This window comes from Fusarium flagelliforme (genome assembly GCF_020744385.1).
Source record: "Fusarium flagelliforme strain FIESC 12 MPI-CAGE-AA-0113 chromosome Unknown B0J16scaffold_5, whole genome shotgun sequence".
In the NCBI taxonomy this organism is placed as follows: domain Eukaryota; kingdom Fungi; phylum Ascomycota; class Sordariomycetes; order Hypocreales; family Nectriaceae; genus Fusarium; species Fusarium flagelliforme.
In genome coordinates this window covers 2,864,302-2,881,086 of record NW_025763507.1, presented here as the reverse complement: position 1 = coordinate 2,881,086, position 16,785 = coordinate 2,864,302, and the positions used below count along the sequence as shown (strand labels likewise).

Sequence of the window (16,785 nt, the reverse complement as noted above, 5' to 3'; positions counted from 1 at the left end):
AATGAAAGTCGTCAAAGCTCTCCCTTCTCCACACGGGGAAATCTGTTCCGCGTTTCACGTATTCCCGCCATCATGCATTTCAAAATAGAGTTTGTCGCTTGGTCTCATCCCGTCGAAGATTTCCCCATAATTCGGATTTGCCGTGTGTTGGTATTTCCATATTGAGAAGCTAATACGATTTTGACAAGGCAGATAAGGCTAGGGTTGGGATGGCAGCTGCGCTGATCACTTGGAATGAGTAAGTTGTCGTGTTTCAGGTCATGTTGCCAAGGCTAAGGATGGCTATATGCCGTCTTGAGATAATTAGCAGGATTGCATTGACGGGGAAAGCTCGGATGATGCCGTTCGGCAGTTACGTATCCCTTATTCTGTGGTTATATGATATGGGCCGCTTCTCTTGATAACTGTCTCTGATCTTTACCAACACCACCGCATCCAACATTTGTTGACTTACACTCTTTCAATTGCAATTGCACCGTCACTCTTTCATTGTTTGTAACTGTCTTTACTGTTAAATCGCTTCAAGCTTCCATCCTAGTCATACACCATGTTCGCCAAAGCTCTCACTGCATTTGTTCTCCTCACCGCTGTGTAAGGACAACCGTGACCCATATCCTACCGTACTTTACCTAACACCATCTGATTACAGTACGGCAAAGCTTCACGACAACTGTGCCTGCCACAATGGCGATGCCTACAACTTCCGCATGACCATAGATGCATGCAAGGTGTACAATGACGCAGGTTACAAGGTAGGATTATATATCCCAATGATAGCTTCGAACTGAACTAACTGAACTAGTGGGGTGGCGCCACCTATGATACCCCTTCCGGCCGAGTAAGTGACACTTCCATCCAAGTTACGACATATGGCTCACATTAAATAGTGCGTTCAAGCAAATGCTGAGGCTAAGCTCGCTGGTGACCAGTGGGAGGATGCGTGCAGAGAAATCGCCTCCAAGGGCTTCCCCTGCGCTGATGGAAAGGGAACTTGCTATGCGAACCCTAAAGATGTTCGTGGTCGTTGTTAGAGACCTGAGAAGATATCATCTTGGAACAAGACGTGAAATATGTGGAGATGTGAGATTTCATAATACAAAAATACATAATAAGATCAAGGGATCATCAGCCTCATCCTAAAGTTTACTTTGACATGGAATGCTGGCCGCATGTACGACTGAATCACTGTACCGGGAAAATTAAACAATTAATACTGAGAGTGGTTTAAATTGGCATGCTATATATGTCCGTTGGGTAACTATGTACTTGGGCTCGTTGTGTGATCACGCCAGATGAACACAAGCTTAAATGCTCTTGAAGACAGAAAGACTGGAGAGAGCCTTTCCAGGCCATGAGAACAGAGTGTTGGAAGGGCAGGATGATCCAAGAGCCTGGTTGTTCATCCAAGCAGGCTCCCAGTAGAACAGTCCCGCTCCACCTCGGACCTTGCTAACAATGCTAGCAACCTTCTTGATAAACTGCGCCTGGCCATCGGCAGAGAAAGGAATGTTTCTCATGTCACTGGGGAAAGGCTGCGCAGGGGAAGGACAGGAAGTCGGCCAGTCAAGCTCGCTGACGAAGATCTGCTTGCCCCATCGGTTGGCCATGTTGGTGAGTGAAGTCTCGAGAGCAGAGAAGGTGGCACCTGATCCGTAGAAAGGATAGAAGGAAACGCCCATGGCGTCGAAGGCATCGAGTGTGATGCCCTTTTGGTTGAGGATCTGGTTGTAGAAGTACTCTTGGGTACCCCAGTCCCAGCCCTTGTCGAGATGGATCATGATCTTAGGCTTGGGGCTCAGACGAGAATCCTTGATGCCATAAGAAGCAGAGTTGAGAAGACGACCGATGTTGTAGTACGACTTGGTAGATCCGGTGGGGAAGAGGAGACCGGCGGTGATCTCGTTGCCGATGGAGATGAGTGCGGGCGGCACACCAGCAGCCTGGAAAGCGTTCGAGACTTCCTGAGTGTAGTTGTAAAGTCTCCAAGCCAAGTCGTCGATACCAGTTGGCCATCCTCTTGGGATGCTCTGGTGTCCAGGATCAGCCCAGGTGTCGCTGAAGTGCAGCGTCAAGTAGACGCTCATGCCCGCAGCCTTCGCACGCTTAGCAAGCTTGATGTTGTAGTCGAGGTTGTATTCGCCATTGGAAGGGTTAACCCATACGCGCTGGCGGACAGAGTTGACGCCATTCGCAGCGAGGATCTGCTCCAGAGGCTGAGCGGCGCCGGCACTGTTGGTGTATTTGATACCCTTCTGTTCCTCAACAGCCGCAGAAGACCAGTCGACGCCACGGTATTGCAGGGCAAAAGCGGCCGAAAAGAAATAAGTCAGAAAGACCAAGAATCGTGCGAGGGTCGCCATCTTGAGATGTTTCGCGATGAGCAACTAGACTGCCCATTTTCGAGTAAGTGGGATTGACTGGCTTAAGTAGCACTGCTACCTTTACCAGGTTGAACGATGTTAATTCGCCGAGTTGTGTATGATCATGACAGGGGCCATCAATTTCCCTCCAATTAGAGTAGCGGATAAGCTGGAAATACCCGCTAATTCAGGAATTATTCCGACAAGGGTCTTTAGTCCTTAATCATGAATGAAACCTGGCTTCTGGAAGGGGATGGGAAAATCGGAAGGGAACTGCCGTCGTCCGATGTGTAGAGACGGAGCATTGACTACCGATATTGTCAGCTGACCAGTCTGTAAGTAGCTTGGAGGACCAGTCGCGTACTGCATACTCAAGACCAGGAACTCCTGCATCTGGTGGCATGTGGTAGTGTATCATCCACATGTGGACTTTTACCAGTAACACATCAGAGGGGCTTGTGTTAAACCTCCTTCCCATACACCCAGCTTGCAGGTGCAAATGCCATAAAGCGTCCAGATGTAACGTAATCGGCTCTGTGCGACATGGTCACTCTTTCCACCGAGACATCCAGAACCTTTCGTCGCCACGCGTCGCTCATCTTCTTATCATAGTAGTCGTAGAGCCTTGGAAGGACCTGGACATCATGAACGCAGTACAACTTAAGTGAGTCGGGAAGGGGACGCTGGTTGAAGACTTCGTAAGATCCACCTTGCTCAGGGAGGAACAGTGCGCGGCCCTTTGCTTTGACATCCAGCATGTTTTCCCGTTCCCGCTCGGTGAGAGGTGCGTCTCTATCAATGCACTTGGCAAGGCCGTTGAGAAGTCTCCTGTTGTAGGTTCGCGTAGCAACCTCCATGAGCTGAAGGTCGTGGATGCCAGCGAGGTCAATTTTAAAATGCGCGTATAAGGCATCCGAATCGTTTCGAACGTCAAAGAAGACTTTGATGGTGTTTTCGTCCTCGAGGACATGCTTCAAGGTGCGATGGTCCTTGCCCGGAGTGGAGAAGCATTTGGCTCCAAGAGTATGGATGTCGACAAGATACACGCATTTGTCGACGGCATCGTAGATTTGCATAATGGAAATCGTTCCATGACGGGAAAGGTTGACGCCCTCGAGATCGATAAATATCGAGGCTGGACCTTTCTTGAGCCCATCAAGAGTGTCAACGAGCTTCGAAACAGTAGCTTCGTTGTCTACCCAGACGACCAAGGGGCCCAGCTTGAGACTGGTAGTCTCGAGCTTCTTCGTTATGACGTCCATTGTCGATGTGTAGGGTTTTGGATGGAGTAGTTTGAAGAGAAAGTCGAGTCCTTGCGATATCTTAGAAGTTGAGGGTGCTGTATCGGTTACCTCTCGGTTGGGAAATCCTTGCTGGAAGTAGGGGAGTTTGCGTTGGCAAGATGAATTCGAGAAAAAAACATGACGAGTAGTTGAGGAGCGGATAAAGGTTTTATAAATCAGAGGAGAATAGACTCTGTAGGCAGCTGAATTTGAGCTGATTCTTTTTAAGGTTCCGTTCATTCTAGTTTGTTGGAAAGCATATGCTTCCAGCGGAGTTAAAAGTGTAAAGGTTTGGTGGGAAACATTTAACAGAATGACTTGTTCTATAATTAAAGTTAGTGTTACGCAGTAATACACTCGTAGAACAAATAATGGAAGTCAATTATTCACGCAAGTTTTTCTTTGCCTACCAGAGCGCCCCACTATGAACTAAGCCGAGCCACCTCAGTGGCTGAGAGTGACTGCGCGTGTACGTGAGGTGTACTTTTGAACATCCATAACCACCAAGAGTTCGATTTTGAATTCCGCTACCTTAGTGGAGTTACGATTAGTGAATGCTAATTGTTGTCTCTTAAATCTGTAGTCGTTTCATCGTACCTGACTGTGAAGACCAACCAAGGGTTTGAAAATTCGAGACTTGATGAAAACCTTGTATTGGGGCAGGGCGAGAAAAGGTTTGGTGCAGGCATAGGATTTATGATGCTTGAAATGTATAACTTTGTTGATAAGAGGATCAACTGTCATTCCGCCCAGTGTAGTAAAAAGCTCTTCAAGTCTGTAATTGAAATAGACCATAATTGTGGTAAAATACAAGAGGCTGTTGCTTCCCAGATTTGGGTAGAAGGATAGCCTGAGGTCGCCCAGAACAAAATTATGTGTGGATTGAACTCACCAACTATTTCAAGTAGGCAGTATTCAATAGCATTACTTGGCTAGACATTCACAGCCACAAGTTCAATGGAACAGTATCAGTTAAAATAGTGAGTACGCGGCTTCACCCGGGGATTGCAGCAGGTTTGAAGAGATGAAGATGCATCATCATTGTCAGTAGTTAGTGGTCTCTAGTATCCGTTATTTACAACGCTTTGACACTCCTTGAGGATATAGAGTCAAACGTAAACCAGGCTTATGGAGGGATGCGGACAGCGACTGAGAGGTTCCATCACTCAATGTGACGCTTTCCAAAGATCTACAACTGATTAACCCAAGGATATGAGAACTGGAAATATGGCTTTAACTCGGTCGTAAAATCAAGTAATCAAATCGTTGTTTTAAGGATCTTGGCATAAACATCGTTGCGATTGGTGGAATACATTTACAGCGTCAATTTAGCCGGGCCCTCTCATCTCCACACCCAAAGCGGAAAGGCTGGAGGTTTCATGACCGCTCTGATCCCCACTGAAACATCCCACGATCGTGGCTAAAGTCAGGTTTTATCCTCTGATCAAATGAGAAGATGGGATGTTCTCCAGAAAAGCACTTTTCCTGCATGGTATTTCGCGGGGATGGCCCCAGCAAAAGTTCCAATCCGGCCGGCATATGAGAGAATAGCCTGATTCGTACCATGCTGCCGATACTACACCAAGAACATCTTATCATGTAGCTTGCGGTGTGGAGAATCCTAGCCCGACAGAGAGACAAGAGATCTGTGCCCAGTTTCATGACAACAGTGCCGTGGGAAACACGGCAGCGGAGGCTACAAGTCCGCTTTACTTGAAGCAACGTCTCCACTCCATACGACTAGGGACAGCATTCTAGAATAAATAAGATCATGTCCTCGCTCCCATTCTCAGAACCTTTCTTGGCACGTCATTCTTACGTTTATTCTCAGTCGTAACAATGAAGCTATCGTCCATCATCAGCTTCTGGGTCGCCGCCCTCTTCAGCTTCGCTCTCGGAGCTGAGGTTGTCCCTCGATCAACCCTCAAGGAAGTCACCAACTTTGGCAACAACCCCACAGGAACTCGTATGTTCTTGTATGTCCCCAAGAACTTGAAGCCAAACCCTGCCGTGGTCGTCGCTCTTCACTACTGCACCGGTACTGCCCAAGGTTACATGCAGGGCGGCAAGTGGCATACCAATGCTGAGAAGTACGGCTACATTGTCATCTACCCTCAGACCCCTTACACTCCCGGCAACTGCTGGGATGTCTCTTCCAAGATGACATTGACCCATGAGGGCGGTGGCTCCAGCACTTCCATCGCCAACATGGCCAAATTCGTTCTTAAGGAATACAACGGTGATGCCAAGAGAGTCTTTGTCACCGGTGAATCTTCCGGTGCTATGATGACCGTAAGTTAAACTGCAACAAGATGACAATGACAACCTTGACTAACATTCCTAGAACGTCATGGCTGCCACTTACCCCGATCTCTTCGCCGCAGGAATTGCCTATGCCGGTGTCCCTGCTAGCTGCTTCAAGAGCCAGGCTAACCAGCCCGCTGCTTGGAACTCGGAGTGCTCCCAGGGCAAGATGATCAAGACTCAACAGCAGTGGGCCCAAATTGTCAAGGACATGTACCCTGGCTACAACGGACCCCGACCCAAGATGCAGATCTACCACGGAACCGTCGACCCTACTCTTAACGTCCAGAACTACTACGAGACTATCAAGCAGTGGTCTGGCATCTTCGGATACTCTTCCACCCCCAAGTCCACCACCCAGAACTTCCCTCGCAGCCCTTTCAAGCGAGAAATCTTTGGCGATAAGCTTCAGGTGAGTACGGCAGATTAACAGGGAAGGCTTGTGACTAACAACTTCCAGGGTTTCTTGGGTAACGGCCAGGGCCACGGTGTTGAACACTTCCCCGATGAGGACCTCAAGTGGTTCGGTCTTGCTGTAAGCCATCTCACGCCCCCAAATATTTGAACAACCACTAACTTGACGACCAGTAAGCCATTTGCTATGTCAAATTGCAGATTCGCTCCGGATTCTCCGGAGACAAACGTTGGATTCCCTCTCAATTTTGGGATAGCACGTTTTGCCATGCTTAACTTTCTGTCAACTATATAGTTACCAAGATTCGTACATATAACAATATCAAGATTACATATTCGTGTTTAAGACCCGCAGCAACCGATCAGCACACGGGGATGTGCCTTGTTGAGATACATTTGATGGGTCATGATCCAGCTACACATTCCCCATGTGGGATAGCCCAGATCCTTTCTTTGTAAGCTGACACAGCAGAGGCATTATGCTATAGTAGTTGAATTTCTCAGAGCCAGGTCACTAGCGCGGGTTTCTTGTGCTTACAGTAAGCACAAAGGATCATCGCATCTCCTCATATGCTATATAAAAGGCAGCCATGCCAAGCGTTCTAACCTCCAGACCTCTTCATCTTAATCACGATCCCAACAGCTATGTCGAAGCCAACCATCTTGCTCGTTCCAGGTGCTTTTCTGGGCCCCAACCCATACGCCACAGTTGCCCAGGCGCTGCGAGATCATAACTATGTCGTAGATGTAGTTGATACCCCCAGTGCAGCTGACCTTAGCACAGAGTCGGTGTCGTCGTCTAAATGGAAGGATCTTGCAGCCCAGACGGTCGAGTCTGATGTGAAGGCAATCCATAACGCCTGTGAGCGCCATTTCGAACAGGGAAACGAAGTCGTGTTGATCGGACACAGCTACGGCAGTATACCAGCCATGTTGAGCATCCAGGGTCAGACAACCAAAGAACGGAATGGTCGGAGTCTCGCAGGAGGTATCGTCGGCTATTTAAATATGGCTGGATTCGCATTCGCTGTCCGCGGCAGGAATGCGATGGCTTCTGATGAAGATCCCCCTTTCATGCCTTATCATGAATTCCAAGTACGAAGCACTGGCTTCTCATTAAAATAGTTACACTGACATCGCTAGGACGGGATTGTCACCTTGCAAGAGTCCGCCAAACCTCTTTTCTTTAGCGATCTAACATCTGAGGAGCAAGATGAGGTTTGGCCGACTTTCCCAAAGCAGCAAAGCTGGGCATGTTTCCTGCACAAGGCAGACTTTATTGACACAGACGTTGCCATCCCCAAGGCGTATCTCAGAACAGGTCTTGATCAATGCATTGCTCCTGCTTGGCAGGATGGAATTATCGCAGCTGGGGGGTACGAAACTGTACTGCATATGGAGACTGGGCATTGTCCTATGGTCAGTGCTCCAGAGCAGATGGTTCGGGTTGTGGAGGAGTTTGTTAACAGCTTGAGCGATAAGTGAGAGGATCAATTGTGATATGGTTTGATTGCAAATATCATCTAATTGAATTCAATTAAATCGTGAACATTCTGACAGAACTCTAATTAAAACAAGAACACAAGTGATAAATAACTCCCAGCTTCCCACAAGGGAGCCCGATTATCCAACGGTGACACTCCAACAAGCCTGTAAACTGACAACAAAAGAAAAAGGACAAGAAGCCGCGCAGACAAGTGACAAAGCCGTTCTACTTTCAAAGGCTTTTTGTGACGCCAGGAGCGATGGCCTCTAGCTTCTCAAGCAACTCCTTGAACAAAGCGCTCTGGATCTTCACGCCCATCTTGTTGGTGACATGGCAAGCCGGACTATTTATAGTTAGTCTCCACTCTGTTTTCAATTTGAGAGAAAGTAACTTACTCGTGAATTTGGCTATTTGTCATGTACTTCCCGTTACTCTCACGGCCAGCGAGAACACCACTAACAAGTGCCCGACTTCCCATCTCTGCAGTTCGGGCCAGGAAGTCAGGAGGGACTTGGTCTGCCTTTTCGCGCATCAATCCAGATTTGCAGTAGCTAGGATTGGGCGTGTTAATAATCACACTGTTCTTCTCAGAGCCATCGAGACGACTGGCGATCTCTCGTGTGAGGTAAAGTACTATGAGTTTGGAGACATAGTAACGGTTCGCCATATCAGACTTGGCAGGGTCGTTGAGCCGCGAAAAGATGGGCTCAGTCTTCCCGTCTGGGATGATTTCTTTGTACGGAGCCCAGTAGTGAGTTGCTGAGTTGGGAATGACGAACTTTCCAGGATAGGTAGACTTGCGAAGCTTTGGTAGGAGAAGAAAGAAAAGAAGGAAAGTTGAAATGACGTTGACAATAATGGTTCGTTCATTATCTTCAACCATGGTAAATTCGTCTGAAGTGGCAAGGCCAGCATTGGCAAGTACAACGTCAAGTCTTGGTAGAGCATTCGCCCTCGCGGCAAATTTCTTCACCGAGTCGTAGCTTGCCATATCGAGAAACCAAACCTCGATGGACTCGGGCTCTCTTTTTGTCAACTTCAATAACTCGGAACGAGCCTCTTCGCCTTTATCGAGGTTGCGGACGGCCATGATGAGCTTGCCCAAACCAAGACGAAGAAGGTGCTGACATGATTCATAGCCCAGTCCAGTGTTGGAACCGGAGACTATGATAACTTTGTCAGAGAGGTCTTGCTTGGTTTCGGGGTATGGAAGGGTGACGAATAGGTTGGAGTAGATGACATGGCTAATGCCATAGACGGATGATGCGATTGACATGACCATGATTGCTTGTGAAAATGGGTGTGAAGAATTGATTGTAATGAATTATTATGATGATGATATTCCAAAAGCATTCATAGCGACTTCCTGTTGAAGGTTATATATCTCCATCAAGCATCGATGGCTCCATCTCCGAGACGGGTTTAATAACGCCGCTTACACCAACGACCAATCAGACACGGGCGGGGATATTAAATCCGCATTCTCACTTAGCGGCGGATCTTGCTTATCTCCCTTCCATCGGACATGCTTACTCCGTTTAACCATCACGATAAACGAGATGAATTCAACAGGTAAAGAAAAGAACCCAGCAAGATCTGACAGGATGAGAATACTGATCAGTGAAGAGAAAATAGACAAACGGAATCGGCCGCCTAGGTCCTGCGAGCCCTGCCGGCAACGAAAGTGAGTCTGGCCAGCCTTTCTCTTGATCTCCATAGGGTATCTGACATGAGCAGGTTGAAGTGCAACAGAGGCCTGCCGTGCGATGCCTGCGTTAAGAGAAACAAATTATGTTCGTATGCCTCCAACGCCGATCGAAGCGAGTCGCGGGTGGGAAAGAATAGCTCGGTAGCGGAGCGCCTCAAGCACTTGGAAAGTCTCCTGGTCGCTGTGGCTGGGCAGAAAGGTGCTAATCAATCTCCCAACACCAATGAGGCTGCCAACATCTCCCCTAACAGCGTGGCCAAGGACATGAGCGAGGTTAGGATTAGCAACAATGCCGGACCCGGTGGACTACCAAACCATCTTGATTCAAGCCATTGGTCGTCTATATTGGATGACATCAAAGCTATCCGTGAAGACCTTCCAAACGAAAGCCCCGAATCAATGTCAGAGAACAGTCCACCTGAAGCTGGTTTCAACTCGCGCGAGGATACAAGTCTGGATTTTGACCTTGGTTCATCGAACGGCGCGTCCATGGAAACAGTCTTGGCGGCTTTGCCTCCGAAACATGTTTGTGATACTTTGACATCGATGTTCTTCAGATGGCACTATAATATGATGCGTAAGTCGAACTTGCTAGTAGGTGATACCCAGTGGCATACGACTAACAGGCCTGCCTTTAGCGATTTTGCACCCTACAAAGTTCCAAAAAGAGGTATGCTCCCTATGCAGAAACAGGTCAGTGACCATTACTAACTATTTGAATAGTACGATGAATTCTGGAATGCGCCAACATCCACTTCCGCCACATGGGTCGCCCTCTTGTTTGCCCTTCTTAGTCTATCAGCTGGGGTCTCTGAAGCTTCAGGCATGGCGAAAAGCTCGCCTGTACCACTCCCAACCAGCAGCGCTCTATCCAAACAGACTCAACAGTGTCTCCTCCTAAGTGACTACATCGGGTCCAAGGAACATGCTGTCGAAGCCTTTCTCCTTCATCTTGTTGGCTGTTGGCTACGTGCCAGGGCCTCCGACACCAATCTCTGGTTCCTCATGGGAAAGGTAGTTCAACTTGCTTTATGCAAAGGTTACCATCGCGATTCTTCCAAAGCTCCCAACACGGGAATATCGTCGTTTGATGGCGAGATGAGACGTAGAGTTTGGGTCTGTATATTCCAGCTCGACGCACTTATGTCATTCCAACTAGGTCTTCCTAGTATGGTGCCGTCGGACTGCTGCGATACAGACCTACCTAGAAATCTGAACGAGGGCCAATTGCACCCCGATATCACAGAGCTGCCACTATCTCGACCACTTTCAGAGAACACCACAATCCTATACTCTATCGTCAAAGCGTCCATTATGGCTGAGTTCAAGAATGTTTTCAAGCATACAAGGGCTCCCAACACGCATTCGTTGGAGGACACATTCTCTCTCGACGCGCAAGTACGGAAGGCTTACGACAATATTCCCGACAACTTCAAGTATAGGCCGCTCACAAACTTCATCACTGAGGAAATGAGTGTCATTATTACAAGAACAACACTAGCTCTCTTGCATTTGAAGACTATCATTGTGCTTCACCGCCAACATTTGATGTATCGACGCGACAGCCGCTCTGAAGCTTCCCGAAATGCTTGTCTGAAGGCGGCTGGGAGATTATTGGAGATACAAGCAGAAATGCACCACGTTACCCAGCCAGGTGGTCGGCTGTATGACATGAAGTGGTTGATAACTTCATTGACACTGAGCGACTTTACATTGGGAGCTATGGTCATATGTCTAGATCTGACTGTCACTATGAAACTGGCGGCAGACTCTCTTTATAGCCCAGCTTCCAATGAGGAGCTGCAGGGTCACTTGACAACGATCCAAAACGCACACCGCATATGGCTTACTGCCGAGAAGACGACTTCAGAAGCACGTACCATTGCTCATGCCCTGGGCTCGACCATCCATCGTGTGAACGAGTTTCTGAGCACAAGATCGGTTCCGGGAAGTTCTGAGATGTGGCAGACTTTGGACGGCGGTTCTTCCAGCAACATGGAAGACGATCCTCAAGATTACATGAATCCTTTGGACATGATTGATAGTACTGACTGGGTATGTTGACTATTTCCATACGCTGAGCAAAACATGGAGCTGACCATTTCCCAGACATTGATCGACAACCAATTCCAAGACCCTGATGTGCAAGAGTTCGACCTCGATATGTGGCTCATGGAAACAGCTGGACCTTTCGGGGCAAATGATTAGAACCATTAATTCCTGGGGCTTTGGGTACCTAAACAGATGATAAATATGGTTTCATAGGATTAGAAATGGAAAGAAAAAAGAAAAAAAGAATCGCCGAAGCGTGTTTGTGCCTCAACACGGGATCGAACCGTGGACCTTGTCATTACTAGTGACACGCTCTACCACTGAGCCATTGAGGCGCGCTTATTGGATGAGAACCCTACCAGTAATCTACGTACATGGATGCTACCATTATCATTTACTCGCTCCAATGATACGTGTGAACTTTTTGTTGCCTTCCCACCTTGAATTCCGGATTTCAGGTTTATAGCACAGGATAACATTTACAACGAGACATTTATTTACATGAGGTCCTGAATTAAAAGAACAAATGCTTCATTAGATCCATTAAAACATGTTACAATGAGAATGTTATCAGTGAACTTGAGATTTCATAATTTACGTTACAATCAGGCTGCTTACCCTACGTCCTTGCCAAATGTTAAGCCGAGGTTCTGAGCCAGTCTATTGATGCTTGTTATCAGACTATTGATTAGATAAGATAAGGCTCAGGTCAACTCAGGGCACCACAGTACAATGAGTATCTAGAGGGGCTTCAAGTAAGACGCAGCTTGCAAGTAATGCCTCAACGATGGTCTTGGTTACCGTTCTATTTCTAAAGATTAATAAATAAAGATAAAGATTGTGCCTTAAATTTGTATGAGCTTTTATTATAGCATCCCCATCATGAGACGCCTTGCACCATTGTCGCAATGTTGACAACTGGTCAGCTAAAAATTACAGGGCCTCAACAGGGCTTCAACGCCTGGAGTGCTCCCCATCAGCACATGTCATCCAAATACTTCACCCGCTCTTGACAAGCCTCCATAAGCTCGTCGCAGCCCATCCTCACCCTCGAAAGAATACTTGGTAACTGCCCCGCTCTATCTTTCATAATACCGTCAATCTGTCGAACTGTTTCCTCCAAACTATTTACAGTGCTGATCATTTTGCGCGTTACCACGCTAAGACAGTCTAGATGGGTGAGCACTTGTGTCGCGTCAACGTTGCTGATGCGCTGTGGTGTGGCTTGCTCTTTGCTCATCTGCGCTCTGTGATTCATTAGTACAGCGAACAGTCACAGTGATTAGATCGGTACGTACACCACCAGCAGGAATAGTTTTAGACACATCATCTGCGTGGGCTCATCCACATCCATCTTGTCAGGACTCGAAGAGTTCTCGATCGGGTATAGTTCTGTCAGCTTTCGCTTGTTGCTTGCACCGGAAGAATCCATGTTTGAGTGAGAAGTGACAGATTTCATTACAAGAACTCTACAGACTTTGCAAGCCATAGACTACTTATAATTCTAATCTCAATCGACATCTTGTAATGCTGTGCAACGGCAACTTGCATCGCCGAAGCCATCGAGTGCAAACAGGCAATGATCTAAGCATCATTTCATGTACAGTGCCTAGCGCCGGGAATCTGCATGTCCCTTGCTGTCGGCCCTGAATAAGAAGGGAATGCTTGGTGATTTTGCCTGAGTCAAACAAACCGTCTATGATCAATTTGGAGAAAAAGCTAGTAATAATGGCGTAACGGGCGCTATCCTTACTTGCCAAGTAAGGATAATACTTGGCTTTCGAGCTGGAGCACCCGAGTACTCTATAGGGCTGGGGTCACTAGTCTCGACTTCATTTGAGGCCTTCTGTACGACACTGCCAAGGGTGGATGGTGCTTACGACGTCAAACGTCTTTACAGTCTAGATCACCATTCTTTCTGACCGGCGTAATTAATTCTTGTCTTCGGTGTGATAAAGTGCATTTGCCCTGGACTATTTTCTTTTGTTTCCTCATCCCTTTTCCCGCCCCAAGTGACCTCATCTCCCGTAGAGTAAGACATGCATGACACCATTCGGCCACAGGCAAACAGACAGGGCTGTCGGCCTCGGATTGACAACTTTCCGATGCAGCTTTGCGAGACACGGCGGAGGGTTTCTCCGGTGCTTTTGGGTTCAATCAACCATTAAATTATTAGTGAGGCTGGCGGACCTCCGCACGCGTCAGGGTATGAGAGAAATCAGTCACCGCACCGAGAGCCCAGAAACAAAAGAACTCGACATCCTATGGCAGTTCAAGTTGGTATATAGACTACTTTATTCTTTAATAATTTGAGACCGAAGGGCAACGTTTCTGCCACCTACTAGGCTGCGATGTCTCACTTTTTGCTCTTTTCTTCGCTGGCTGACTCATAAATACCCGTGGAACGGCGCACAATTCTTACCAACGGTTGAGCGACCCTCTGAGGATAAGAAAGTAACCTTTAAGATGGTGGCTTTTGAAAAGGAGACTATATGACATATATGGTGTTGAGAGCAATTAACACAGCACTGAAGCTCTCTGCTGCAATCGTCACTGTTAGTTCTCCTTAGCTACATTTCGGTATAGCAAGGTGGGCAACGTGAAAGACCCCTTCGATCATATGCTACGGCATTTGTCATAGAACCGAGTAGAAATGGATCGTCAGGCCAACTGGATAGTTGCCTTGCTTACGACCAGGGACTGCGAGGTATTTTCAGCCCAGCACGCCACATCAGTGCTGACATATCTGTTGCCTTTCTGGTGAGATTACCTCGACAAACTATTGGAGGGATATCACTTGACCGGCGCAACCATGTATGGCTGCAAGCCACCTCTGAGAGCCTTGGGACAAAACACCAATCAGCTTGTCGCAATCTATCCTTAGGAATTTCAACCTCACCACAATGTAACCAAGGCATTTTCAAGGTTGCCTACTTTCTTACAGGGGCCAAAGCAGGCCGAAAGGTGACAGCAGTGATAGTGAATACGTTATAAGGCTATCGACACCTCTTCCCAAGTGATCAGTGACTCCTCACTGTGAGATAAGAGCTATATGCATCACATTACTCGCCAGACTTAACCTCTTCGCGACTAAACATTATGCCTGTCAAGACATCCTGCGGAAAGAAAATTGCCCTTCTAGTTGGAGTGAATAATTATCTCAAAGCCGACTCTAGTACCAGAAAGGACAACAATGGCAGCGCAGTAACTCTTGATGACCTCGGTGGATGCGAAAATGACGTTCTCAATCTCAAGAAAATGTTGGACAAGAAATATGGAATCACAAATGCGACAATAATGATTTCATCTTCTTCCCCCAACGCAAAGTCTTACCAACAACCAACTTATCAGAATATCGAAAATGCCTTCCAAAAGGTTACTCAGACTGCACAGAAAGGAGATTTATTCTTCTTCCACTTCTCAGGCCATGGCGCGAGACTTAATACAACCCGCAATCCACCAAATGGCCACACCAAGGATCCCTCTTTGTTACCAATGGACTTTTGCCAAGGCCAACCCGCGGTTCGTGGATGGATTCTCAATCATTGGCTCCGACGCCTTTACCAAAAAGGCGTGGAGGTAGTCGTCAGTCTTGACAGTTGCTACTCGGGAGGTGCTTGGCGAACGGATGGAATGAAGCGTACTGTGGGCGAAGACTGGAAGCCGCCGGTGAATCTTCCAGTAGATGAAGAACAGGCCCTAGATGCCGCCGTCAGCGATATCCCTTCTGTCGAGCGAAATGCGGTACCTATTGATTCATGGGGTATAAACCCTTACAACTTCACATTGATGGCCGCTTGCAAGTCCAATCAATCGGCCCAAGAGTGTCGTCAAGCCGATGGTAAAATCTGCGGGGTTTTCACAGCCACATTGGTTTCGCATCTTGACTCTGACTCTCGGCTGAAGACTTACCGCGCTGTCTGCGCAGCTATCAAGGGAAAGTTTGAAGCCAGCAGTATGACACAAACGCCAATGGTATACGGCCACGACAGGCTCCAATTCTTGGGAACGACAGAGCCGTGTTGTGCGATGCCACTTTACGTGCGAGTTGAGAAAGGTTCCATTCGCATTCCCGAAGGGAAGATACATGGGGTGACTCGGGGAACAGAATACACCAGGCTGTTACCAGACGCTCACAAGCTTGTCGTTGAAGACGTGGAGGACACTGTTTCGTTTGTAAAAATACCCGACAATACTCAGTCCGTCTGGAAGTCGGGCGATGAGATATATCGATCCAGACTGAGTACACAGCAGCCTTTCCGAGTACTTGTCGACCCAATTCTGCCAAGTGCCTTCAGCGAGGCGCTTTTGAGGAAGCTCGAGCAACATTTACATGGCCCTATTGAGGTTGTCACAGCAAGTCCGCATGAAGACCGCAGCACGGCTGCAGTGGAATTGAAGTGTAAGGAAGGTAGAATCGAGCTTTACAAGCAGCAATCCGGAGTAGATTGTCATACAACCACAGTAAAAGATACTTACTGTAGCTGGCTGTTCTCCAAGCTGAAACAACGTGACTCTGGTACCATGGAGAGAGTCCCAGGGTTGGAACTGCTATGCCCCAAAGGACACGAGTCAGGGCAACCTATCGCACCATCAGCCTCAGCTATCATTCACTTGCTCCGCTACCAACAGATACTTGAGCTTCGCGACCTTGCCCCCAATACCAAAGCTCCATTCACCGTCAAACTCATGGACGAGGACCGATCATTAGAGCTTTCCAAGAGTCAAAAAGTCTTTTCCTCCACAAAAGTCCGGCTCATCTTTCAGAACTTGAGCAGCGAGACACTCCACTTCACGGTTTTGGTTTTTGGTCCGGGTCATCACATCAAGCAGCTGTATCCTGGTTCTGAGTCTTCTCGTCGTGTTGGGCCAGGTTCAGGCAACAGAGAATGTTGCTTTCGGCTTCAACTACCAGAAAATCTACGGCCTGGGCTCTACAAGGATATTCTCAGGATTTTTGTCACAAAGACTAGTGATGTTTCACTAAAGGGTTTGGAACTGCCAGATATTTGGAGCGAGGGTCAGACCTTTCACAGTACTAGTAGCCCTTTGCGAGATGTTCGCCTGGTAGAAGAGTTTGAATGGTGGATTGATGATTTTGAAATTTGGACACAAGATAGACCTGGTCGATGAAGGAGCTACACTTAATAGTTCGCACAATCTAGTATTCTGATGTCA

The 16,785-nt window shown here is 47.6% G+C and overlaps 9 protein-coding genes and 1 non-coding gene across 10 annotated transcripts; 5 read left to right on the top strand and 5 right to left on the bottom strand.

Moving 5' to 3' along the window:
• Window positions 1–174: 174 nt before the first annotated feature.
• Window positions 175–1,031, top strand: B0J16DRAFT_416331 (uncharacterized protein; the record flags this gene model as incomplete). Its single annotated transcript, XM_046133564.1, has 4 exons — window positions 175–591; window positions 650–752; window positions 803–838; window positions 888–1,031. The coding sequence occupies exons 1-4, from the start codon at window positions 548–550 to the stop codon at window positions 1,029–1,031; spliced, it is 327 nt and encodes a 108-aa protein (XP_045981647.1). The 5' UTR covers window positions 175–547.
• A 191-nt stretch (window positions 1,032–1,222) lies between these two features.
• B0J16DRAFT_345553 (family 53 glycosyl hydrolase) lies at window positions 1,223–2,477 on the bottom strand. The gene has a single exon (XM_046128286.1). The coding sequence runs from the start codon at window positions 2,358–2,360 to the stop codon at window positions 1,305–1,307; it is 1,056 nt and encodes a 351-aa protein (XP_045981646.1). The 5' UTR covers window positions 2,361–2,477; the 3' UTR covers window positions 1,223–1,304.
• A 177-nt stretch (window positions 2,478–2,654) lies between these two features.
• Window positions 2,655–3,782, bottom strand: B0J16DRAFT_416329 (exonuclease). The gene has a single exon (XM_046133563.1). It carries the CDS (start codon window positions 3,620–3,622, stop codon window positions 2,822–2,824), a length of 801 nt encoding a protein of 266 aa, XP_045981645.1. The 5' UTR covers window positions 3,623–3,782; the 3' UTR covers window positions 2,655–2,821.
• Window positions 3,783–5,461: 1,679 nt separating this feature from the next.
• Window positions 5,462–6,700, top strand: B0J16DRAFT_416328 (Alpha/Beta hydrolase protein). The gene is made up of 4 exons (XM_046133562.1): window positions 5,462–5,935; window positions 5,988–6,359; window positions 6,408–6,482; window positions 6,536–6,700. The coding sequence occupies exons 1-4, from the start codon at window positions 5,483–5,485 to the stop codon at window positions 6,536–6,538; spliced, it is 903 nt and encodes a 300-aa protein (XP_045981644.1). The 5' UTR covers window positions 5,462–5,482; the 3' UTR covers window positions 6,539–6,700.
• Window positions 6,701–7,006: 306 nt separating this feature from the next.
• Window positions 7,007–7,846, top strand: B0J16DRAFT_321952 (Alpha/Beta hydrolase protein; the record flags this gene model as incomplete). The annotated part of the gene is made up of 2 exons (XM_046125669.1): window positions 7,007–7,456; window positions 7,505–7,846. 2 exons carry the CDS (start codon window positions 7,007–7,009, stop codon window positions 7,844–7,846), a joined length of 792 nt encoding a protein of 263 aa, XP_045981643.1.
• On the bottom strand, window positions 7,845–9,215 carry B0J16DRAFT_416327 (uncharacterized protein). Its single transcript, XM_046133561.1, has 2 exons — window positions 8,243–9,215; window positions 7,845–8,190 (listed from the first exon to the last, which is right to left on the bottom strand). Exons 1-2 carry the CDS (start codon window positions 9,127–9,129, stop codon window positions 8,079–8,081), a joined length of 999 nt encoding a protein of 332 aa, XP_045981642.1. The 5' UTR covers window positions 9,130–9,215; the 3' UTR covers window positions 7,845–8,078.
• Window positions 9,216–9,426: 211 nt separating this feature from the next.
• Window positions 9,427–11,859, top strand: B0J16DRAFT_163013 (fungal-specific transcription factor domain-containing protein). Its single transcript, XM_046122242.1, has 5 exons — window positions 9,427–9,531; window positions 9,585–10,132; window positions 10,194–10,225; window positions 10,279–11,610; window positions 11,665–11,859. Exons 1-5 carry the CDS (start codon window positions 9,452–9,454, stop codon window positions 11,761–11,763), a joined length of 2,091 nt encoding a protein of 696 aa, XP_045981641.1. The 5' UTR covers window positions 9,427–9,451; the 3' UTR covers window positions 11,764–11,859.
• Window positions 11,860–11,870: 11 nt separating this feature from the next.
• B0J16DRAFT_t176 lies at window positions 11,871–11,942 on the bottom strand. The gene has a single exon. It is a non-coding gene; the product is annotated as a tRNA-Thr (tRNA).
• A 641-nt stretch (window positions 11,943–12,583) lies between these two features.
• On the bottom strand, window positions 12,584–13,278 carry B0J16DRAFT_373721 (uncharacterized protein; the record flags this gene model as incomplete). Its single annotated transcript, XM_046130536.1, has 2 exons — window positions 12,906–13,278; window positions 12,584–12,854 (listed from the first exon to the last, which is right to left on the bottom strand). Exons 1-2 carry the CDS (start codon window positions 13,094–13,096, stop codon window positions 12,584–12,586), a joined length of 462 nt encoding a protein of 153 aa, XP_045981640.1. The 5' UTR covers window positions 13,097–13,278.
• A 1,337-nt stretch (window positions 13,279–14,615) lies between these two features.
• Window positions 14,616–16,765, top strand: B0J16DRAFT_163005 (caspase domain-containing protein). The gene has a single exon (XM_046122241.1). It carries the CDS (start codon window positions 14,707–14,709, stop codon window positions 16,738–16,740), a length of 2,034 nt encoding a protein of 677 aa, XP_045981639.1. The 5' UTR covers window positions 14,616–14,706; the 3' UTR covers window positions 16,741–16,765.
• Window positions 16,766–16,785: the final 20 nt, after the last annotated feature.

Excerpts from the sequence above, each read along its gene's own strand:
- B0J16DRAFT_416328 (XM_046133562.1), top strand. The coding sequence starts at position 5,483 with ATGAAGCTATCGTCCATCATCAGCTTCTGGGTCGCCGCCCTCTTCAGC. Across the intron at positions 5,936-5,987 it reads CTTCCGGTGCTATGATGACC|AACGTCATGGCTGCCACTTA; the intron begins GTAAGTTAAACT and ends TAACATTCCTAG. Across the intron at positions 6,360-6,407 it reads TCTTTGGCGATAAGCTTCAG|GGTTTCTTGGGTAACGGCCA; the intron begins GTGAGTACGGCA and ends AACAACTTCCAG.
- B0J16DRAFT_163013 (XM_046122242.1), top strand. The coding sequence starts at position 9,452 with ATGAGAATACTGATCAGTGAAGAGAAAATAGACAAACGGAATCGGCCG. Across the intron at positions 10,226-10,278 it reads CTACAAAGTTCCAAAAAGAG|TACGATGAATTCTGGAATGC; the intron begins GTATGCTCCCTA and ends CTATTTGAATAG. Across the intron at positions 11,611-11,664 it reads TGATTGATAGTACTGACTGG|ACATTGATCGACAACCAATT; the intron begins GTATGTTGACTA and ends ACCATTTCCCAG.
- B0J16DRAFT_345553 (XM_046128286.1), bottom strand. The coding sequence starts at position 2,360 with ATGGCGACCCTCGCACGATTCTTGGTCTTTCTGACTTATTTCTTTTCG.
- B0J16DRAFT_416327 (XM_046133561.1), bottom strand. The coding sequence starts at position 9,129 with ATGGTCATGTCAATCGCATCATCCGTCTATGGCATTAGCCATGTCATC. Across the intron at positions 8,191-8,242 it reads ACAAATAGCCAAATTCACGA|TCCGGCTTGCCATGTCACCA; the intron begins GTAAGTTACTTT and ends AACTATAAATAG.
- B0J16DRAFT_416329 (XM_046133563.1), bottom strand. The coding sequence starts at position 3,622 with ATGGACGTCATAACGAAGAAGCTCGAGACTACCAGTCTCAAGCTGGGC.
- B0J16DRAFT_163005 (XM_046122241.1), top strand. The coding sequence starts at position 14,707 with ATGCCTGTCAAGACATCCTGCGGAAAGAAAATTGCCCTTCTAGTTGGA.